This window comes from Debaryomyces hansenii (assembly GCF_000006445.2).
Source record: "Debaryomyces hansenii CBS767 chromosome G complete sequence".
In the NCBI taxonomy this organism is placed as follows: domain Eukaryota; kingdom Fungi; phylum Ascomycota; class Pichiomycetes; order Serinales; family Debaryomycetaceae; genus Debaryomyces; species Debaryomyces hansenii.
In genome coordinates, this window is record NC_006049.2 from 1,445,705 (window position 1) to 1,468,699 (window position 22,995).

General features: G+C 35.3%; 13 protein-coding genes across 13 annotated transcripts; 5 read left to right on the forward strand and 8 right to left on the reverse strand. All coding sequences in view use genetic code 12, as the record gives it.

Annotated features, from left to right (window-relative positions):
- Positions 1–455: 455 nt before the first annotated feature.
- Positions 456–776, reverse strand: DEHA2G17754g (DEHA2G17754p; the record flags this gene model as incomplete). The annotated part of the gene is made up of 1 exon (XM_462311.1): positions 456–776. The coding sequence occupies one exon, from the start codon at positions 774–776 to the stop codon at positions 456–458; it is 321 nt and encodes a 106-aa protein (XP_462311.2).
- A 163-nt stretch (positions 777–939) lies between these two features.
- Positions 940–1,164, forward strand: DEHA2G17776g (DEHA2G17776p; the record flags this gene model as incomplete). Its single annotated transcript, XM_462312.1, has 1 exon — positions 940–1,164. The coding sequence occupies one exon, from the start codon at positions 940–942 to the stop codon at positions 1,162–1,164; it is 225 nt and encodes a 74-aa protein (XP_462312.1).
- Positions 1,165–2,192: 1,028 nt separating this feature from the next.
- DEHA2G17798g (DEHA2G17798p) lies at positions 2,193–5,531 on the forward strand (the record flags this gene model as incomplete). The annotated part of the gene is made up of 1 exon (XM_462313.1): positions 2,193–5,531. One exon carries the CDS (start codon positions 2,193–2,195, stop codon positions 5,529–5,531), a length of 3,339 nt encoding a protein of 1,112 aa, XP_462313.2.
- A 1,040-nt stretch (positions 5,532–6,571) lies between these two features.
- Positions 6,572–7,492, forward strand: DEHA2G17820g (DEHA2G17820p; the record flags this gene model as incomplete). Its single annotated transcript, XM_462314.1, has 1 exon — positions 6,572–7,492. One exon carries the CDS (start codon positions 6,572–6,574, stop codon positions 7,490–7,492), a length of 921 nt encoding a protein of 306 aa, XP_462314.1.
- A 400-nt stretch (positions 7,493–7,892) lies between these two features.
- Positions 7,893–10,058, reverse strand: DEHA2G17842g (DEHA2G17842p; the record flags this gene model as incomplete). Its single annotated transcript, XM_462315.1, has 1 exon — positions 7,893–10,058. The coding sequence occupies one exon, from the start codon at positions 10,056–10,058 to the stop codon at positions 7,893–7,895; it is 2,166 nt and encodes a 721-aa protein (XP_462315.2).
- A 377-nt stretch (positions 10,059–10,435) lies between these two features.
- Positions 10,436–10,957, reverse strand: DEHA2G17864g (DEHA2G17864p; the record flags this gene model as incomplete). The annotated part of the gene is made up of 1 exon (XM_462316.1): positions 10,436–10,957. One exon carries the CDS (start codon positions 10,955–10,957, stop codon positions 10,436–10,438), a length of 522 nt encoding a protein of 173 aa, XP_462316.1.
- Positions 10,958–11,384: 427 nt separating this feature from the next.
- Positions 11,385–12,095, reverse strand: DEHA2G17886g (DEHA2G17886p; the record flags this gene model as incomplete). Its single annotated transcript, XM_462317.1, has 1 exon — positions 11,385–12,095. The coding sequence occupies one exon, from the start codon at positions 12,093–12,095 to the stop codon at positions 11,385–11,387; it is 711 nt and encodes a 236-aa protein (XP_462317.2).
- Positions 12,096–12,208: 113 nt separating this feature from the next.
- On the reverse strand, positions 12,209–16,237 carry DEHA2G17908g (DEHA2G17908p; the record flags this gene model as incomplete). The annotated part of the gene is made up of 1 exon (XM_462318.1): positions 12,209–16,237. The coding sequence occupies one exon, from the start codon at positions 16,235–16,237 to the stop codon at positions 12,209–12,211; it is 4,029 nt and encodes a 1,342-aa protein (XP_462318.2).
- Positions 16,238–17,163: 926 nt separating this feature from the next.
- On the reverse strand, positions 17,164–18,393 carry DEHA2G17930g (DEHA2G17930p; the record flags this gene model as incomplete). Its single annotated transcript, XM_462319.1, has 1 exon — positions 17,164–18,393. One exon carries the CDS (start codon positions 18,391–18,393, stop codon positions 17,164–17,166), a length of 1,230 nt encoding a protein of 409 aa, XP_462319.2.
- Positions 18,394–18,850: 457 nt separating this feature from the next.
- DEHA2G17952g (DEHA2G17952p) lies at positions 18,851–19,852 on the forward strand (the record flags this gene model as incomplete). Its single annotated transcript, XM_462320.1, has 1 exon — positions 18,851–19,852. One exon carries the CDS (start codon positions 18,851–18,853, stop codon positions 19,850–19,852), a length of 1,002 nt encoding a protein of 333 aa, XP_462320.2.
- A 119-nt stretch (positions 19,853–19,971) lies between these two features.
- DEHA2G17974g (DEHA2G17974p) lies at positions 19,972–20,610 on the forward strand (the record flags this gene model as incomplete). Its single annotated transcript, XM_462321.1, has 1 exon — positions 19,972–20,610. One exon carries the CDS (start codon positions 19,972–19,974, stop codon positions 20,608–20,610), a length of 639 nt encoding a protein of 212 aa, XP_462321.1.
- A 78-nt stretch (positions 20,611–20,688) lies between these two features.
- On the reverse strand, positions 20,689–21,417 carry DEHA2G17996g (DEHA2G17996p; the record flags this gene model as incomplete). Its single annotated transcript, XM_462322.1, has 1 exon — positions 20,689–21,417. One exon carries the CDS (start codon positions 21,415–21,417, stop codon positions 20,689–20,691), a length of 729 nt encoding a protein of 242 aa, XP_462322.1.
- Positions 21,418–22,075: 658 nt separating this feature from the next.
- Positions 22,076–22,372, reverse strand: DEHA2G18018g (DEHA2G18018p; the record flags this gene model as incomplete). The annotated part of the gene is made up of 1 exon (XM_462323.1): positions 22,076–22,372. One exon carries the CDS (start codon positions 22,370–22,372, stop codon positions 22,076–22,078), a length of 297 nt encoding a protein of 98 aa, XP_462323.1.
- Between the last annotated feature and the right edge of the window lie 623 nt (positions 22,373–22,995).

Below are 22,995 nucleotides of genomic sequence, written 5' to 3' on the forward strand. Positions count from 1 at the left end.
GTAGCTCCAATAGACGATCCGGAAGAGATATTTAGGTGGATAACTGGCAACAATAAATAGAGTTGTTGCAGCAATCGTGCCAATTTTGTCCGTGAAAATTGGATGCAACATCGAGCCGTATAATTCCCAGTACTCCATACATGCGTACGGATACGGACTACATGTGACTGGAAATGACACAGACTACAACAACAGCCCTACGATTTGTGAACTCTAAGCAGAAAGCACTTAATTTTGATATTCTAAATACATAGATCCCTAAAAAGAGTGTAGCCACACCATTAGCCAATAAGGCGCCGATTGTGAACGGGCGATTCTGCCGCTTCTCACAATTGAATTATCGGTTCTCAAATTTCTTGCTGGTGAAACCCGATGTTATTTCTTTAGGCGTCGGACTCCAAACGTCGAATTTGACGTGGAAATATAGTCTGTAGACTCTGAATTTCGCTAGTCTTCTAAAGTTGGACTTTCGCCTTCATCTCGCTTACCGAGTGGTTTGCCGGGTGGACACCTACACCATCCACTAGACCCTCCCGTATCTCTGCTCGTTTTCTTCTTTCAGTCTTAATCTTTCTTTCACCGTCCTTCTTTTGATGTTTGATCTTACGTATCTTGCTTTTTGGTGAATTCTCAGGCTCAATTTTCAGCACATCTGGTAAGTGGGAAATTGTATAAAAAACATACAATGTCGACAATAATATGATTGAAGAATAGAGAAAGAATCCTTTCCTCTTGATCTTATTCAAAAATCTGTCTATTGGCGTATAATACCTCATTGTGTCCAGCAGATTCAGTATATCTGTGTTTATTTGCCGTTGGTACTAGATTGCTTATCTATTTATCATTAGAATTTCATACTGCATATAAATTGATCTACTAAAGGACTTAATTCGACATTTGATTCTAGGGATATCCTCTTCTTTCTATAGTTCTACAAAAATGTCAGACCTTAAATCATATATAATTACGTTAAAAGAATCCGCTAGCGATAGCGACAAGTCTCAAATCAAAGAGAAGATCCAATCTTTGGGTGGAAACGTCACTAGCGAATTTAGTTTGATCAATGGATTTGTTGCTAAGTTGCCATCAAGCCAATCTGCTTCGATCAATGATTACGATCATGTTGAACATATCGAAGAAGACAAGGAAGTCAAGATCCAATAAGTTGGAGAAATGTTTATAACATAAGTAGATCCTTTAGTATAGATAAGATATTCTGGTGTTGGTGGCGCTAATTAGTCTGTATAGGGTAATAAACTGATTTTCACGAATTGTGTGTAGATAATAAAGATATGCTTTAAGCATAATCTTGTATGTATGTCTTTAATGTAGATACAAATTAGGGGCTACAGGAGGCAAAATTACTTGAGAAAAGAGGGTCATATCGCTGTTTGCTAATTCTACTATTTTTTCCCCCCATGCCTTTAATGAACAGAAAAGAAGCTCATATTTCAAGTTGTAAGGTTTAATCGAGGGTATCTGAGTGCTTAGTGGTAATTATAAATCTGAGCGCTTAGTGGTAATTATAATACGAGGATCTCTAAATACATCTGAAACATAGTCCCTTTCATTGATGAATGTATTTTATTCGATTCTGTGAAAATGTACGGAGAACCTAATCGAACTAAACCCTAAAATTTTCATTTTTATTGCCTCTTGATAAAGTGTATTCTGCATTCCATTATAAATGGTCTTGTTTATGCATTCACGAAGTAAAAACTATTCTTTTCGGTTTCACCAACGAGTAAGCTCATTCTTAATACATCCCTCATGGACCCTAAACAAGATTCCCTGGAGAACCTACCCACCCTGAAAGACATATCTGGTATATATACGAGCTGTTAGCTTTTCGGTAGCCAGGTACTATCATTTTAGAGGGATCTAATTTTTTTGGCCTTATCTTATCTTCGTTATCTTATCGTCTGCAAGAACCTTCACTAAAACGAATGTTCTCCATATTCCGTTAGAATCTGTTATTAATACCCCGTAATAAATCTTTATTAGACAAGAATACTCCACTATTACTAACTCTTACATGCAATACATTGCAACACATGTTTCAAGTGGTATTAAAGTATAGCAATAGGAGAGGCGTGCACACAATAATCAGATAAAAAGCTACCGAGACCCCTGAATGGAGCAGTACTATTAACATTTCTACATTCAAAAGAAGAATATAAAATATAAGAATTATGAGTAAAGAATACGAAAAACATAATATACAACCTAACTTCAAACCAATTGATCATTTGTTTCAGGAAAGATTGAGACAATTTATTGATGGAGGTAAATATCGAGACTTGAATTTGCCAAAATTCTATGACTTCGATAGGGTAGATACCAACACAGAGTATATTAATATAAAAAGCTATAAGGTACCAGATGATAAGAATGGAAAGACTCAAAGACCTTTGTTTAAAGATATAAATTGGGATGAGGTCAAATGGCAAGATAGCAATAAGGGAGATAGTTTTGGTCCCTCGTGGAAGACATTTTGGTTCAAGGTGGAATTATCAATTCCATCAGAATGGTTGAGTAAGAAACCAGAGGCAATTGAATTTCAATGGGATAGTAATAACGAGGCAATGATATGCAATGACAAGGGGTTGCCTTTACAAGCGTTTACAGGTGGTAATGAAAGAACTCTATTTAGAATCCCAAAACGGTACTGGAAGGAAGGTGTCCATAGGTTCTACGTCGAAATGTCATGCAATGGGATGTTTGGAAATGGTAGTGATGGCTCACCCAACCCTAACAGATACTTCCAATTAAGTAAGTGTGATTTGGTATTGCCCAACTTAGAAGCAAGAAGGTTAATGTGGGATTTCTGGATAATTGGTGACGCTGCAAGAGAATTTCCAGGTAATTCATGGCAGAAGTGGCAAGCAAACCAGTTATGTAATGACATTATGAATACCTTTGATCCCGATAATGTTGAATCAATCTGGGAATGTCGTAAATTGGCAAAACGCTATCTTGGTGATAAAATTGATTCAGATGAAGTATTTGCTACTGATTCTAGAATTGATGTTTTTGGAGTTGGTAATTGTCATATAGACACAGCTTGGGAGTGGCCATTTGCAGAAACCAAAAGGAAGATTGTTAGATCTTGGACCACACAATTGAGACTTGCTGAGGAGTACCCCGAATATATTTTTGTTGCCTCTCAAATGCAACAGTTCAAATGGCTAAAAGAATATCATCCTGAAATTTTAAAACAGATTAAAGATAAGTTCACAACTAACCAATTTTTACCTATTGGTGGTTCATGGGTGGAAAATGATACAAATCTTCCAAATGGAGAATCGTTGATTCGTCAATTTCTATTAGGACAAAGATTCCAATACAATGAATTCGGAATCTATTCTAATATATTTTGGTTGCCAGACACTTTTGGATACTCGTCTCAAGTCCCACAGATTTGTCAACAGGTTGGAATTAATAATTTCTTGACTCAAAAGTTATCTTGGAATAACATTAACCAGTTTCCATTAAGCACATTCAATTGGATAGGTATTGATAGGTCACAGGTGTTAGTTCATATGCCACCAGCAAATACTTATACTGCTAGCGCAAACTTTGGGGATATCAAAAGGTCTTTGGAACAACACAAGAATTTAAGAGATGTTCCAACTGGATTATTATTATTTGGACATGGTGATGGTGGTGGTGGACCAACGGATGAAATGTTTGAAAAAATAAGAAGATGCAGAGGAATGTCCGATACAAGTGGATTATTGCCAACTGTTCATTTAGGTAATACAATTGAAGACTTTTATGACGATATCTTAGAAAGATCAAATGGTGGTAAAGACTTACCCTCATGGACAGGCGAAATTTACTTGGAATTCCATAGAGGAACGTATACCACCCAAGCTTATGTTAAAAAGTTAATGAGAATTAATGAAATTAAATTACACGACTTAGAATGGCTAGCAACGCTAGTTTCAATTACGAACAATAACTATAAATATCCAAAATCAGAAATAACCGCTTTATGGGAAGATCTCTGTTTATGTCAGTTCCATGATGTTTTACCTGGTAGTTGTATTGGTATGGTATACTACGAAGAAGTTTGGCCAATGTTAGAAAAGGTTTTAAAGAATGCCAATAATTTAATTAATGATGCTTTAAGTATTATTAAGGATGATGGTAAATTTACATTATCCTCATTGAACTACCTTAATACGTTGCCATGGTCTAGAAGTGAAATATTGAGAATTAATCAAAAAGAACACTCTGATTTATTTGATGCAATTAGCGAGGATTTCGCAGTCAAAGAGGGGAGCGACCTAATCATATCTGTTGCCAATAATCTGGGTGTAACTAAGATTAACTACAAATCAGAGATCAGGTACCCTGCATCAGTTGTTGAAGAAGAAGGAGTGTTTATATTATCTAACAAAAAGATTAAGGCAACGATTTCTAAAAACGGAATTTTAACATCTGTAATTGATTTAGAACATGGTCGTGAAATCATTGATGCTACTGCAACAAAACAAACGGATAGTGGCGAAAGTATTGGAGGTAACCAGTTTGTCTTATATGATGATGAGCCATTGAATTTCCCTGCTTGGGATACTGAGTTATATTCGTTAACTAAATATAAGCTTTTGACGGAGAATGAAGTAAGTATATTAACTAACAATGAATTAGAGTCGTCAGTGTTAATTAAAACACACATTTCTGATAAATCTTCTATTGAGACTGTTGTTTCAATTGAGGGATTGACTGATTTTAAAGCGGTGCAAAACAGCTTTATCAAGTTTAAGTCCAAGGTTGACTGGCACGAGACATACAAATTCTTGAAGGTACAATTTCCAACAACTGTTTATACATCTCAACAAGCCAATTACGAGACACAATTCGGATTAACCTCAAGACCTACTCATTATAACACTAGTTGGGATGTCGCAAAGTTCGAAGTATGCCACCACAAGTTTATGGATTTGTCAGAATTCAACTATGGTGTATCTATTTTGAATAACAGTAAGTACGGTGGATCAATTCGTGGAAATTTGATGACATTATCGTTGTTGAGATCAGCTAAGGCTCCTGATGATAAGGCAGATATGGGTAAACATGAATTTGAGTATGCTTTATATCCACATAATGGTCCTTTGGGCTCAGATACCGTTAAATTGGGTTACAATTTCAACCACAAATTATGCCATGGGGTCAATTCTACAAGATTGCCAGAATTACTAAGCTCGATTAAATTGACTGACGGAGGAAGTCTTGTCTTGTCCCATTTAAAGAGATCAGAAGACGACGAAGATGTCTCGTTGCACGAGAACATCCCGATTAGAAACAAGGGCCAAAAATCACTTATTATTAGAATATATGAGTCGTTAGGTGGCTCAAGCTCGGGTAAATTAGAGTTCGACCTTGACGTACTCCCAGTCGACAAAATATTCAAGACAAATGCCCTTGAACAGGAAAGCGAAGACATTCCGCTTCACGAGGGCAGTGTATCGATTAGATTGAGAGGCTTCGAAATCGCAACCTACAAAGTTGTTTTGAAGGCTTAAGTTTCGAAGGCTTCTATTTTTACATTCTACATTTTTTTGCCTTGTCAATTTAGTCTACCTATCCGTCCGATACACTTCCTAAAATGTCTAACCCCTTGCTTAATGAAGACTGTCATGACACACTGGTTCTCGCACGGGCCTCTAGCCACTTTTTTTCTCTTACATGCTGTATAGTGTATCTCATGGTTACAACATCTGGTATCCTACATTCATTCAAATTTCTCATTTAGACATCTGCGTTACCGTTTTCATAAAAATTGTGTTTCTAATCTACAGTGTAGGTATTGTGTTATTAATAGAAATAATGCTTGCTCAGAAGCGCTCAACACCTGTATTCAGTCTCATGTTTGTGAACTCAGTCATATGCTCACAATTGTATGGTTTTTGTTATTTCTTCATGTTTTCCCAAGGCTTTATTCGCTTACGTCACTTGTTGTCATAGGTAGTCATTATGCAGTCAAAATCACACTGTAAACAAGCAAATCAGCAAGTGTCACTTAGACTAATGACCCCTTTTTTTTTAGGCGAATCCCCCCTGTCCGTCGAATTCGGTTAAATTGTACGATCCGAAATAGCGAATTGTTGCAATGGTGCATAAGAATTTTTGGTCGCCAGTAGGAAAGCGCGTTTTACATATTCGATGGCTCAAAATTTATCGGGAAAGGCTGTTAGTGGGTACGGTTTCTATAGCAATTTTGCTTCCTAAGCGTGTATGTTGTTATTCTAGAATTAAAATTAGCCGAAATGTAGCTGGTTATGACATGGGGAAATTGTCTCTAATTGGTAATGCAATAGAACAATCAGGTGCAAAATCTGGGATATTAACTATTTATTTACCAGTTATGATACTTGAAGTATAACAGTAAAATTGTGAATGTGAATCATAGCCTCTCCAAAGCGTGTTGTGGGCGTCGTCACATAGCTGGTAACAGAATAGTATAAAAAGATGTGAATATCAGGTTGGAATTTGGAATTTTAAATGAATTAATTATAGTTATTCATTCGCTCAACAACTAACTTAATCAATACAAATATATAAAATGAAGTTCTCATCAGGTGTTTTATTATCCGCTGCTGCTGCTCCAGCTTTAGGTGCTTCCTCTGCATACACTAACGGTACCTCTACCGCTACTGACTTGCAAACTACTGTTGTCACCATCACTTCTTGTTCCGACAATGCTTGTTCCACTGGTGTTCAAACTACCGGTCTTACCACTGTCACCAAGGACGAAACTGTTTACACCACTTACTGTCCATTGACCGAAGGTGAAAGCACTTCTGCTGCTCCAGCTGAAACCAGCCCAGCAACTGGTGGTGAAGAAACCAAGACCAACATTGAAACCGCTGTTGTTACCATTACTTCATGTTCTGACAATGCTTGTTCCACTGGTGTTCACACTACTGGTGTTACTACCATCACTGAAAACGACACTGTTTACACTACATACTGTCCAGTCAGTGAAGCCCCAGCCGGTACTACCCCAGCTAGTGAAGCCCCAGCTGGTACCACTCCAGCAGGTGAAGCCCCAGCCGGTACCACTCCAGCAGGTGAAGCCCCAGCCGGTACCACTCCAGCAGGTGAAGCTCCAGCCGGTTCTGCTCCAGCAGGTGAAGCTCCAGCCGGTTCTGCTCCAGCAGGTGAAGCTCCAGCCGGTTCTGCTCCAGCAGGTGAAGCCCCAGCCGGTACCACTCCAGCCGGTGAATCGACCGTTGCTGCTGAAGCTACCACCCCAGCTGGTGAAGCTCCAGTCGGTACTGCTCCAGCCGGTGAATCTACCGTTGCTGGTGAAGCTACTACTCCAGCTGGTTCTGCTCCAGCCGGTCAATCTACCGTTGCTGCTCAATCTACTTCTGCTGCTGAATCTTCAGTTGCTGAAGTTTCTGCTGCTGAAGGTGCTGCTAACAACAAGGCTGTCCCAGTCTTCGTTGCTGGTTTATTAGCTGCTTTATCCTTATTGTAAGTTGATTAATTGAGTAATGGGTTAAAATTGTTTCTAATTAAGGTTCCAGTTAAACTGGGATTATTTGTTCGATTTGTTGAACACTTTTAAAATATGGGTTTTTTATTGTATTCTGCATTTTTTCTTAGGTATATAGTTTCTGCATTCTACATTAGCTATTTAATTTTACGTTTCTTATTATTTGATTTGATTGTAGTTCGAAGGAATTATATTATATCTTGAAAATGTTGCTAGAACAATTTTTTAATGTCTGAAATTGACAACAATAAAAGGTAAATTAGTAAGGCATAATAGTGGAATTGAAGTTAGAAAAAGTATCTTAAATATGTCATAGGGGCAAAATTTTATTCCAATATATCTGTAATTAACTATTATAAAATACATAATTATGTAATTAAAGTTAAAATAATATTTCATCATCACCTAAGATATCGGAATGATTTTCATCTATGAAACTATTAATGTCAATGTTATTAGTTATTGGTTCTTCATTTTCATCCAATTCTGATAACTTATCTACTAATAATTCGAATTCTTGATTATACTTATATGAATTAAATTCGCTTATCCCATAGGCTTTTAAATTGTATAATCCAGTAATTCCACTGTTCGACTTAAGTTGAACATAAATATCTTTAATAGGAATTTTCAAATTTACCAAACTTACCGGTAATTTAACATGATTAATGGGTTTGTCAGGGTCAAGTGACACTTCCTTAATCTTGTAAAATTTCTTCAAATATTTCTGACCATTGGTTTTAGCTATATCAAATTTTAGATTTTGTAAGTATTCTATTAATTCATTCACTTGTTCAGGATTTGTAGGCTTAATATAAATGGAAACGAAGCTAGGAGACTTTATACTATCAATAGGGGGATTTTTAAATATCAAATCAGTCAAGATAACAGGGTTAGATAATCTTAAACCAATTGAACATTCATTTGATTCACAATGCCAATAATTTCCCCCATCAATCAAAACATTATTAGCGTTATATTTCCAGTTCTTAGGCTTATGAACACCACTTGAATTCAAATAATCAAACCATCCCAAAAAAATCCTTCTGGGTAAGGATTTATGTGAAGTTTGACTACCTGTCGATGACATAGATGTACTCGTTAAGAAGCCCAATATTCTAGAACCGAGCTTATAATCCGCATAATTAACTTTGTTTGAACCTTTAGCAAATATTTCTAATAAGTTATCGAGCAAAATCGTATTCGTAGACTTTTCAAAATTTTTTGCAATAGATGTTGAGTTATTATGCACAATATTCAAATTATCAATCAAATTATTGTACTTTTCCCATATTTGTTTATTATTTTCATTGATTTTCTTCTGCAAGAAATGTTCAAGCTTTTCCTTACTAATATTAAGTAGATTAGTTTTTTTCATTATTGAATTAATATGATTATTCATATTATCCTCATTTTCACGTAAAAACTGGTCCCAACTTACGTGAGTGGTAAAATTTTTCTCCTTTTGGTAATTATCAATAAAGTTATATATGTATTTGTGAAATTCCGGAATATAATGGATCTTATTGTCCTTAATGTACACTGGTACCTTCTCTGGTAGAGTTGCTGAGAATTCCTTTAATATGCTGGTTTTAACCGACTCAATATTATCACTAATTTTCGAGAGTTTATTCAATTTCTCTGTAATTTCAAGCAATTTTGGTTCAGGGTTAGTATATGGTTCAGACTCACTTACCCTTGCCTTCAAGGCAGTGAATTCTTTCAATAACGAATCAAATTGATGCAGACTTATTATATTTGAATTAATTTTACCAAACCTGTCGCTAACTAAATCAAATTTTTCATTTATATTCGCTGATAACATCTCATGTTTTTGAATAAGATTCTCTTGTTTTTTAGATAAGTCTTCAGCAAACAGAGTTAATTTATTTACTCTATTTTCGAGATTACCAAACTTCGAGTTTATTTCATAGTAATTCTCAATCGGCTTATCTATGATTACCGGATGGAAAATGATTTCACGTTGGTATATTAATAGTACTATGCATGTTACTGAAAATGACATAAGCGCAAATAACGCATACTTCTTATAATTAGTCTGAGTAGTTTCCATGAATGGGTGAGTGCTTTCTCGAGCTTTCTTGAATTCTTCAAACAAACTTTTATTTGGTTTCTGTTTATCACTTTCATCTCTATGTTCTTTCTCTCCATATCTGTCCCCCAATATTTCTTCTTCTCTATGTATGTTTGGATAGTACCTATTTTCCTGCTTTTCGTTGATTTCTTCTTCATATTCATTCGCTGATTCCACCTGGGTATCAGCATCCGAATCATTGTCACTAAATTCAATTTCATTTGGAATGCTGCCACTTTTTTGGAATATCGCAAATTGTTTATTGAAGTCATATCCTGCGTCCAGTTCGTCATCCACCTCATTCAATATCTTTAATATCTCTTCATCGTGAGGATTAAACGAGTTTTGTTTATTTGGTAGTGGCCTCGCTGGGCCTACGCGAGACTGTAAATGAATTGAAGCATCATCATCGGTATCTCCTACAACCAAGGGAACCTTTGGAAACCCCGACATTTTTAGATTTTATCTAGTTTATTGCTTTATTTATAGAAGAAACAAAGCGTTTCCAAATTTTTTTACGCGTTCTGGCTTATCAACAAAAATCATAGTTCTTCTTATGCCATTTAGGAATTAAATATAACATATATGCTTGCACAAGAGACAACAAAGCCCTAACAGCCCATATAAAGGTCAGAGGAAATGTATTAATCAAAGACAGAAGTATTTGAAAGACGCAGTAATTACTCATATGGCATGTAGTATCCTCATGGCAGTTACACATACACATCATTGCTACTACACACAAATAAAAAGAACAATTTTTCATTAAATTATACAAAATATCATAATCATTAGCTCATAATGTTCCTTTAAACATACTTCTGGAATTCCTAAAGTCTTTCTAAGACAGTGGAAGCACTTGAGATTTCACTAAAACCCAACCCTTCTTCACTTTCCAAGAAAGAAACTTTACCATCATCAATGATAGATGTATATCTGGCAGTTCTGATACCAAGACCAGCCTTGGTTAAATCAGCCACAAAGTTATCACCCAATTCTTTGGATAAAGCAGCATTTGGATCAGATGCAAAGATAACGTAATTAGATTCATCTTTGCTTCCTAAGGCCTTGCCCCATGCTGCATTGACAAATGGGTCGTTTGCGGTAACCACAACCACTCTGTCAACCCCCTTGCTCTTAAATTTTTCCAAGTTTTTTAAGTAATTTGGAATATGTTCTTCTGTACAAGTTGGGGTGAACGCACCTGGAGCAGCAGTTAAAACGATCTTCTTTCCTGGCAATTCCTTGGCTAAGTCGAAGTCAATTGGGTTACCACAAGATGCAACGGCATCATTAGACTTTGTGTATGGGACGTATTTCAATTTGACGTCAGTTGGAAATAATTCGGACATAATCTATTAGATGTTTTTATTAAGTTATATTAAACTAATACAGTAGTTATAAAGCTTTCTTTCCTTCTTAAATCTTTAACTATACGATATTGAGCGACTTTTATATTAAATTCTATGGTCACTCGGTTTTCTGTTAACCGATTCGATATCACCTTGAGATTTCGCAATTGCTAAATTTTTTATAGTCAACTGACTGAGGCATCAAACACGTTGATTAGGAGAACATAAGGGAGTGCAATTAAATTGTTTTATATATGAATTACAAACGTCTATGATGTATCTGTGCTTCGAATTGAAAGCGTAACGTAGCCTTAATTAACGTATCAACCACATTAGAACTAGCTTACATACTTAATTTCAAAGTAAGTTGATCGGAGTTAACTGCTACATGTTGAGCGATTTGAATATTCTTACCATGCAGTTGAGGTTATTGAAATAAGAAACATGCTATTCCTCCGACAAAGGAACCTATATATGCTCCTGTTAATAAGGTAATTGGCCACTGTTGCCAATCCCTGTCCCAATCTAACGGAATCGGAATAACTCCGAACCACGTACCGATCACAGCCAAAACAGCACTTAGTAATATCTGATTTTTGGCTATAGCATTATACACACCATCGGCATCGAGGAATTTGACTAGCAGTTTATAATCATACTTGTACAAAACTAGCAGAGGATAAAATATCAATAATGACAAGTGAATTGACAATAGGTACGTTTCCTTCAAATGGCTAGCTAAGGGAGCTCCAAGTAATATTAGTGCAACGAATAGAGGAACGGATAAAACTAGAGAAATAACAATTCCTCCTGCTAATAATAATGGTACATTCTCTGAATTGTTATGACTTTTAGTTTTCTTTTCTTTCTCCGATCTTGTAGTTATTAAATATCCGTAAAGTAATTGCAAAGGAATCAAGCTGAAAATACCTTTCAACATTACCCCGTAAATATCATTTGTTAATCCAAACTTATATAATCCAAAAATCAATAAGGCTGAATGAAATGGTATTGTTAATGTTGATGTTTCAATTCGTGGAAACTCAGTCTTCAATATATACTGCGATTTCGAAATATCTTCATCGCTCAAATGCTGAAACGATACTGATTTCCTTGTAGCTTTCAACTTTGGTGGCATTTTACCTCAAATATTCCTGTGTTGTTAGTGTGAATTTTATTCTACAGTAATTTTTTGTTGATATATTGAGAAAAAAGGTGCGTGTTACAATATGTACATTATATTACAATCTACTATAAATTTTTCAATACATGGTCGAACTCAATAAGATCCTTCCAAATATCTTGGTATACATTCTTAGAACTTACTTTCATGGATAAATTCTTCCTCCTATCTTCATTCAATTTAGCAAACATTCTAATAACCTCGTAGTCCAATAAAGGCTTTGTATTAGTATCATTCACAGTCATTGATAAACCACCAAATCTGTTTAGTCTTGGGTTTAATCCACAGAAGTGATATTCTTTATCGGTGATTTGCTGTTGTAGAATATACATTCTTCTATAACTGGCTTCGTTGATGGGGAAAACCGTATAAAAGGAACCATCGATTGTTGAACCAATCGATTGAAAGACTTCCGTACTTGAAGGATTAATTTCTTCATTCTTAGGAATAGACCTGATACATGTAGGTGTAGAATTAATATTGAACGATGCCTTATGAATCAATCTTTGGCCATTAGAAGACGTGGGATCTTCAGGATCATATTTAACTAGGTGTAATGTACTATTATTATCAGCAATAAGTATAAAGATCTCTTCGTCCTTTATGATAAAGTCAGCACAGTTTACATCCAAAGATTGCAAATCTTTACCTAGCATAACCATTCTAAATGGCTCTGCATCAAACCCTGCAAGCCAAATACTTTTCAATGAGTCACCAAGAATTAACAAATTCCCAAAACTCTTCGCTTCCGAAACATAGACTGAAGTGTCCAAAAATGCCACAGGAACGACACCATCATCTTGCAAGTCCCGTATAATGATCTTTTGCCCTTGCGAAACCAAGAAACGTCCACTAATCTCACATATCGAGGTAACAGCCCCCTTCGTATCTTCCTGATGTATTTCCTTAAACTTGTGATTAGTTTCAGGTTTACCAGGCTCTGGAATAATGTCAATAATTTCAAATATTTTGAATGAGCCATTAGCACTTAAGTCCTCCATTCTATATTTACCAGTACCAATGACGATCAACTCTTTCTTATTTTTAAATTTTTTAGTACTCGATCCAACATCAAGAACCATAGATTGAACATTCATACCAATTTCACCATCAACTAGTTCAATTGTATCAATGACAGACCAATTATATGGAGAAATTAACTTGATATATCCTTTATACGAATTTGCAGAAGGCTTCGACTTATCAACACCAACAATTGGCTTACCTTCTTCATCTAAGCAATCATATGGTATTTCTTCGTAAGTTGAAATTACAAACGTATTTGAAAGCTCATGATACGTTACCGACTTGATACTCTCCTTAATAGGAATTTTCTTGATTGGCCAATTGTTTTCATAATTAAAATCAACTGGTATCTCACATATTCTTGCATTTTTAGAATTATCAAGATAAATTAATCCATTCTTAATTTTGTCATCCGAATATGGCGCAAATGATACAGCCGGAAGCTTTGTAAATTTAAAAATTCTCGGAACAGAATGAGTTGTTTTTGAAATGTAGTATGGTGTAATACCAGTAACAAATATAGATGTAAAGCCATTAACATTTGGAAAATAAACGAGTCTTCTTTCAATAGTGGTACCTAAAGAATATGCATTGTCAGGGGCACCAGTAATGATTAAATCTTTTTCTTTCACAAGCTTAAAATTTTCACCATCAAAAAATAGTTTGTAAACTAAAATTTCACCTCCAATGGTCAAAATAGTTAAATACTCATCTTTTGAGTATTCATCTCCTAGTTCATTAAAAATTATATTCTTGATAAACGGATCAGGGTAGGTGTCTCTTGGTTCAAAAAATCCCAATGAGAGATGATCTGTAAATTTATCAACATCATTTAATTGGTAGCATCTTTCATTATGAAATCTATTGAACGCAACTATCCTATTATCACCAGTAACTAATATGAAAGTTTTCAGTTTTGGTCCCAAATCAGAGTCAGGTGTATTAATACTTGTAATACTTGTATTTTTTCCACTGTGCTTTCTTTTAGTTCCTCTATTCTTATTAATCAATAAATTTATGTCTTTCAGTACTGCATTAAGCAAACTCGAATTTGTTATATAACCCGTAGTAATAATAGTATCATTCAATATTTTAGGAATGTTTATCTTGGTAAATGATTCATTGTATGTGTTAATGGAATAAATAACCACCTCACCACTGGAGAAAAATACCATTAAAAACTCGTCATTAAAAGTACTATAAATAATTTCATCATTTGCATATTTTTTCAACTCTTTGTTAAATGAGATGATTTTCTTGAACTTTTTATTGAATACAAATATTTTCTTTGGTGTCACTTGTAAAAAGAATTCACTATTATTCAATTCATGCATCCCAATCGTTGATTCGTTGTTGATAAAATCCTTGGAATTCAATCTTGCAAAAGATTTATTAAGTTGAAAAATTTCAGACTTGAAATTTTCATCGTCAGAGGTAATCAAAAACTCATTGTTAATTGTCCACATTCTATGGATCTGTGAAAAACTTAAGGATGACTGAATTATGGGCTGCACACTTGGTGTAAGTATGTTTAAACCACCCTGTTTATGGGATCCCGAATTGCTTATAATCGAAACTTCTTTGTAATTTGGATTCGGTAAGCTTGACTTGAATTTATCGGTGGAATAATGACCAAGCGTGAAATTTGAAATTGGACCATTATTCAACAATTCATCGTGCTTTATAAATTCAATCAGACTTTTATTAATTGAGATTTTCTTATTGACCTCATCCTCTTCATATAAATCGTCTTCTTCATCTTCATTATCTAATGGGTTGCTATTTTCCTCATTCTCTTGCACAATAACATGTTCAAAGTTCTTATATTTCAACTCAAGTAAAGGGTTATTACCATTTTTATTACTAATGAACATCAAATTATTATCAAGGGTAGCAATTTCACCAGGATATGTTAATTGGATATCGTCATAGTTTAGATCTGAAACTTTTTCTACGAAAAATTTCTTAATAGTTTTGCCATCAATTTTAAAATTTATATAATAGAAATCTCCATTATTTAGGATCATCAAAACTTTATTATCATTAGGAATAGGCTTTACGGAACAGTTTTCTAGCTTTAAGTTCAAGTCTGATTGATCATGGTAATTCTTGAGCGAGGTTGTAATCGACGATGTAAATTGATTCAATGCTAATCTTCTTGTAATACCACCATTATCGACATGAATTATTTCGTTACATCCCATTAGTAAACTACCATTTAAAGGCTGAGGTAATGGAATAATTTTATCTATATCAAATGGCAAATTATCGATCTTCAAGACCGTAGTGGATGCCTTAGTTACGAGGTCTAATGACAATACAATAAAATTGATATTGTCTTTTACTTTCGGTAAGTTACCAGCCCAAGCATGAGCTTTCAGGAAAATTATTGCAATCGTTGGTTCTCTGTAATTGTATAAGAATTGCATGTCTATTATATCTCCAATTCTAGAATCTAAGGTACGTCCATCAATCATAAAGCTCGATTCAAAAAGTTCTGATACTTCTTCTCCATTCGAGTTACCATTTTCCTTATTAGTGGCTTTCTTATCGCTGCCAGAGCTACCATTCATTTCTTCGTCGTCATCGTCGTCTTCCTCCTCCTCATCTAAAGTTTCAAAAGGTAAAAATGTCAACAAATTTTTAAATCTTAAACATGTACAGTTGTTATTAGGCTCTACTACTAAATCAGTAGTAGTCAATTTTTCATATGTTGAACTTTGGATAGAATTTTCATAATAGTGTAACGAAACAGTACTAATCGAATTCAAGTGATGGTCCCATTTGATTAATGACATCTTGGCGCCCTTGCTAGATACCAATAAATAGTCCAACTGCAGGTTCTCAACAGTTCTAATAGCCTTTATGTCAGTTATCAATCCATGGAGCTTGAACTGTTCTACCAACTTCAATTTATATTGCTGGGTCTTGGTTTCGGTAGTTATTATCTCGAAAACTTGTAACACTGTAGCCTTCCCAACAATCAAACTCTTTGACGTTGGACTAATAAAATTACATCCAATACATTGTGACACCCTAGTAGGTTGAATGAATTCATGATATGCGTCCATGATCCAACTATTACTGTTCGTACTATCTTCTATTCACTACTGTTTACTAGTGCTCAATCTTAACGATGGTTTTTTCACTATAAGCTCCTTTTAGGAGAGGTTTATTTTGTGTTCTCAAACTTGCGTACGTTACTGTAAATTTCAATACAAACTAATACTAGGCTTTAAAGTAGGTAAAATTCCCAATATCGTAAAAACTACATGGTCAGTAGGATAAATCGATTATAAATATCCTATTGAACTAAGTTCCGCTCCATAAAATACCCTAGTTAAAGTGTCATGGTACACAATAGGTGCTCAAACTAGAATACCATCATCGTGAGAACTAAATTCTCATTAGTTAGTAGTATCCCCGGTAACACCTTCATGGGTTAAGGATTTATTGAATAATTAAATTAATTCATGATTTTTACTTACTCGTAACGATAAGTAGTATAAGTAGACCTTTATGAACAATATTTGTTAGACAAGTATACTGAAAAACCAAACATTTAAGGGTGAAAAAACGCTATAATGTTGAGGGTTGAGTACCAAATATGTTGGATCAGCCACATTAGATGGTAAATCATATATCCTCTAGTAGTATAGAAATTAAAGAAATAATGGAAAGACATTATGTAACGTACTTCGAAAAGTCAAATGAAATGAAAGTAGGTTTTATTGCTATTTATATGGGTAGGTGACTGGAGTTTCGTCGCACATGTCTAGTGAGAAGAAGAAATACAGACTGTCTGAAAATGTAAAAATAAGGTCCCGTGGTTGCATTGTAACTATACAATTATTATACACTATTAACGAAAAAACATTTCTCTAAATGAAAGCTCCAATGGGCAAATTGGCCAGGTTAAAAGCAAAAGTAATTGAATCCCGCGAAAGGTGGGTATGTGAATGAAAAGACTGTTCCAAGACAGAACTTGTGATTATGATTATAACATCATAAAGATGAAAGAAATTAATAATCCGATAAGACCGGTGGAGCCAACAATAGAGTTAGCGGCACCTTCGAAAGTGGTGAATTGTGAATTTATTTGGTGATCTGCTGAAGTAGTTTGTTGCGAAACAGTAGATGATTCTGGGGTTTGAGTAACGATATTGTTGGTAATGACATTGACGGTGGAAAGCTTGTCGTTAGGAACAGAAGTGGAAGCAGTAGAAGCTTCGGTGTATGGAGGAGCGACTTCTGTGGCCTGTGTTTCAACTGGGGTAGATTCAGCTGAGATAGATTCGCCTTGAGTAGATTCGGCTTGAGGTGGTGGAATTTCTGTTGCGGAACTTTCAATTTCAACTTCAGAGGACTCAATCAAACCAGAAGTGGATTGAATAGATGGGGCGACTGTTTCTGCTGGAACTGAGGTTTCTGCTGAAGATGAAGTTTCGCCGGTTAATGGACAGTAAGTAGTGTAAGCTGTAACCATATCGTTAGAGGTTATTGTGACAACGGTTAATCCAGTTGTACGAGGAACAATAGAACATTTGTTATCATCACATGAAGTAATTGTGACAACAGTAGTTGTTTCTTCGGTCTTGGTAGATGGAGCATCTGTAGTAGATGGTTGAGTAATGGCAGATGTTTCGACTTTAGCACCTTGTCCACCTTCAGATGCAGTTTCTTGAGTAACTTCACTCGAAGAAGTTACAGCAACTGTGCTCTGAGCAGAGCTTTGAGCAGCAGCAGTTTGAGTAAACTCACTTGAAGAGCCAGTAGTAGTAGCACTAACTGGAACAACAGTAGTAATAACAGTTAAGATACCATCAATGGTAGTAGTGTAAGTAGTTGAACTTTCAAGATCAGTAGTCACGTAACAATGACTATAACTATCACAAACAGTATGTGTTACTTCGAAAACCTCGTTATCATAAGCAGTATCGTAATCATATATGGTCTGTCTTGCCTTGGAGCTAGGTTGAGCACTGCTAGTTACTTCTGAGCCAGCATTGATAGCAGTTTGTGATGATGAAACATCAACAACGTCATATGTAGTACTCAAAGAAGCAAATGTGGACACATTTGCATAGAAGAATTGAGATGGAACCACATTGGCCGATTGAGAAGAACATGGTAATGTAGAAACGAGTGTGGATTGGATAGTCGATAATGACTCTGAAGCTGCAAAAGCTACGGCCAGGAAAAGCGAACTAATAATAAACTTTTTCATTGAACGTTAAAATATAGGTAAAGTTGAAGCGAGTGTGGTATGTTTGGAAGAATTAAAACCTTGTTCTTGCTTCCATGGAACCAACCCTATTTATATCAAGCTGGGTCCCAGAAGCCTGACTCCTCGAGAATGCTGGTTGCATCCAAATGAAGCTCATCAATTTAGAGATCAAGTAAATCAAGCTTTCGCTTTTACCGATTAGGAAAATAATATTGGCGATATCAGAATAGGCAACCTACCAGCCTACAATATAGTCAGCTACATATATTTACGATACAACGAAGTCATCGCCTGTAGGTCAACAATAATACAATTAGCCAGCATACTGGTGGCTGGCTGGTAGAAGGTGTATATTTACAGGTTAGCGCGATTTAGTTTACAGAGGTTTACATGTTACGTGGAAGTTATCTATTTCATCTTCTCTACAGCATTTCTTAATTGGAACAATACAACGACGATGCTACAAAGAATACCAGCACTATTATATTTCATCTCGTATATCTGGTTAGCATTGTGTGAGCCAATATCGAAGCATGTTATAGAGTTTAATGATGATAATATAGAACAAACTTTGGCCGGAAGCGACTTTTCGTTTATATATTTTTATTCTGAAGGATGCGCTTATTGTGCACAATTTGAACCGGAGTTTGACTACTTAAGTATCCTTTACAATAATATCACGACGGATGATAATGGTAGTAACAGTCTTCGCATATTGAAAACAAATGCGTTGAAAAACAAGAAGTTAAGTCTGTTGTTCAGTGTGAACAGATACCCAACATTGAAGCTCTTGAACTTTGGCACCAAGGAAATCGTCTCGTACAACGACCACCGGGACTTGGACAGTCTTATCAGGTTCATGACAAAAAACACCCAGGCCCATCCAAATTTCGATAATATCAAATCTAATGTTCACTACTTGCAATCCGATATTGAAAACTTCATACAGTCATCCTCTAAGAACACATTAGTTGTTTTCACAGCTCTGCATATACAAGAGTGGACTGACTACAAATATCCAACACATTTTTATCAGGAATTGGCCCTGTCTGAGTACGGGTCGGATATAGATTTTATGCTTGTAGATGTCAATAAGCTAATGGATAATGATTTTCTTGCGAAATATGCTGTGAGTAATTTTCCATCAATGATTTATTTCACAAGGGAAGGAAAGTTTAAGACTCATCACACATTATCACAAGATACTTCAGTTAAAATTTTATTGAATCACGACTTAATAAGCGACTTTTTGGTGAATTTATCAGATTCAAGTCCGTTGTATGGTGAGTGGTACAACAATTACTCGGATTTCTCTGTAAAACTTTTAGATGAAAAAACTTACTCTGGAAATAAGCCAGTACGTAGATACGGCTTTAATACTGCCGGAGCGAGCCAAGCTATCTCAGAACTCACTATTGACGATGAGTACGATCTATTAGTACATAATATAGGATTGTGAAGAGGTTGCAATCCCACCTGCATATAAACAAATATACACTTTTTCTGAAGTATAGAATGTCGAACAGCGTGTTAATACTATTGATCTTCTTTAGTTTACCCAACTTAAACAAATAGATAATGAACATATTCCGTTTTGCAGGGGATCTTTCCCACCTTGCCAGTATTTTCATATTAGTGTACTCAATTGAATTGCACAAATCAATTAAAGGATTGTCATTGAAAACACAATCTTTATATGCCCTTGTATACATAACTCGTTATTTGGATTTGTTTACTACTTATGTTTCCCTTTATAATTCATTGATGAAGATATTTTTCATTGGATCTTCAGTTTACATTGTCCATATCATGGCATTTAAATATCGTAAGTCTATTAAGGAGGACATAGATACATTTCCAGTTAGATATTTAGTGGGAGGCTCGTTCTTGCTTTCATTGATTTTCACCCATAAATATTCATTTGGTGAAATCTTGTGGTCGTTTTCATTGTGGCTCGAGTCAGTAGCAATCTTACCCCAACTATTTATTTTACAAAGAACAGGAGAAGCGGAAAATATCACGACCCATTACATTTTTGCATTAGGTATTTACAGAGTTTTGTATATTCCAAATTGGTTATACAGATATTTCGGGGAAGGTAAGTTTGATTACATTGCTGTCTTAGCTGGATTAATTCAAACAGCAGTGTATTCAGACTTTTTCTACATTTATTATACTAGAGTTATGCAAGGTCAAAATTTTGAATTGCCAGTTTAATGGGGTCATTAGTTATGATATAAATTATATTATAATTTTGTATACTATTAAATCTGTTGTATAAGTATATAGATTAATCTAATCTCTCTTCAAAGGATAATATTCTTTTCTAATGCCATCTTTCGTAATGATAAAAATCTCCAAGCCATCACCAACGTAGATATGTCTCTCAGTAGCTGATGAAAATGCATCCTTAACCAATTGCAAAACTTCATCTAACGACAAGTATCTTAACTCCTTCTTCTCTGTACCGTTAGTGCCTGGTACAAATTGATTTTTGAAGTTCACTTGATTGTCTAAAAATGGCATAATTAAACTGGCAGCTGCACCCCCTGCTCTACATTGTTCTCTTTCGTAAGATCCAACGGGATCGTAAGAGTACACAGCACCCTTTCCTTCGTCGTCCAATCCGGCAATTAAAGTACTAACGTAATAAGGGAAAAATCTCTTTCCGTATAATAAATGTTGAATATATCTGGCTGCACTCTTGATACTCAATTTTTTACCACCATGATCAAATTTATACCACTTCAATTGATTTCTGAATCTATCTATCAAAGCAGCCCCATCTGCAGCAAACCCATTTGCTGTCATTGCTATGTCATCCCCGACATCAAAGATCTTTGGTTCGTAACGTGAATTAATGGAGTATCCAACAACCTGTCTGGTATCACCAGCAAGAACGGAAAAGTCTTCACCCGCAATTCCCAACACTGTACCACCATTGTCGGAGTATGGATTGAACCTGTGTTCAATTGGAACTGTGTGAACTTCTGATGAGTATTCAGATGCAACGGTAGCGTTCATGATTATACAATTGATTCCTTTTTATATCTTTGATTCTAATTTACAATATTTCCTAAGTGAATCCGGTAGATGGAACGTTTCAAATGAATATCAATATACTTTATATTCTAGATTATTAAATAGATCTAACAATTGATTGAAAACTAAAGATACTAATCGCCACTGGTTTGTTGAACGTTAATTGTCTATCCTGCATACAGATTTATAACTACGGTATTTACTGATAATAGGATCAACTATGGGTCAGGATCCGTGCAAGGCCCCTACCCATAGTCTTTTCAGAAATATATCTATCATTATTAGCAGTGTCATTATTCTGCGATTCAGTCAGTTTCAATCTCTATGTACTATCGTTTCGTAGACAGTCGTGATTTGAATTTTTCTGTAATCATAGAATGCAATTATATTCTACCAGGGGTATGGTAGTGTACTCGTAGTTGAATCAAACCTAGCAATAGATAGTGTAGTTCAGTATATTGTTTCAAATTACAGCAGCTTTTTTGGATCAGTAAATAATGATATCAAATTAACTTGTGTTCAAGTCTATATACAGCTCTATGTGCACTATTAAACAGGTAACCATCGCATATTCATTAACCATTCATCTCTATCAAGTCATTATGCTAGCATACCATCGCTATTAGGGTTGTGGTTTTGTTTAGTTGGATGATTGTTGGATTCTGGTGATGTACGATTTCGATACCACGTTCCACGATCTCATATACTTTTCTAAACATTGGTTAACACAAGCATCTTGTTGTGGGTTTAAACCATTTTGGGGCTGTTCTACACACTTTTCAAAGCAGTTTTCCGTTATCTTGTTCACTAATTCAGTAGCGTTGGCAACTGCTAATTCTTGACTGATTTGCTCTTGGATTTGTTGCTTCACTTGCTGGGATTGACCAGAAGTTGTTCCGGTAGATGTGGAAGTAGAAGGGGTACCAAAAAATGCCATATTGTTCCTTTATTATATAGTTGTTGGTGTATACGTTATTTAAGGTGAAGCTGCAATGATATTACTGAATAAAAGGTTGGATGAAAAATTTCTACCGCATTTACCCGGCTTTAAATCCGATTATGATCTTACCCTTACAAAAGCACTATATTCAACATTTATGACGCTTAAGTCAAATCTTTGACGTTCTGTTATAATGTATCCGAGTATTGTTTAGTTTGTGTATGTTTGAAATGTTCTGCTTGGTGTTCAGTATCACTTTAATGTCATAGCCATCGGTCCGAGATAATGCGTCGAACATAAAGAAGACTACATAATAAAACTACAAGCACTTACATAGGTCTTGATACATCCATAGCCTGACTAGTCATAGCGTTTTTCATAGCGTGTTTCATAGATATAATACGTTGGTTGTGTACCAATCATCGTCGTACGCCATAGGTTTGCTAAATTTGCCTATGCAGATTCCGAAAATCACATGGAACCCATCGGTTCAGCCGAGAGTCTAGTAAATACGAGTGATCTTATCTCAAAGTATATATTATTCTTCATAAATATTTAGCTAAATATTAACCTACATCCTAACACTGATCTAGTGCCCAGTTAAATTATTTCTTATTGTT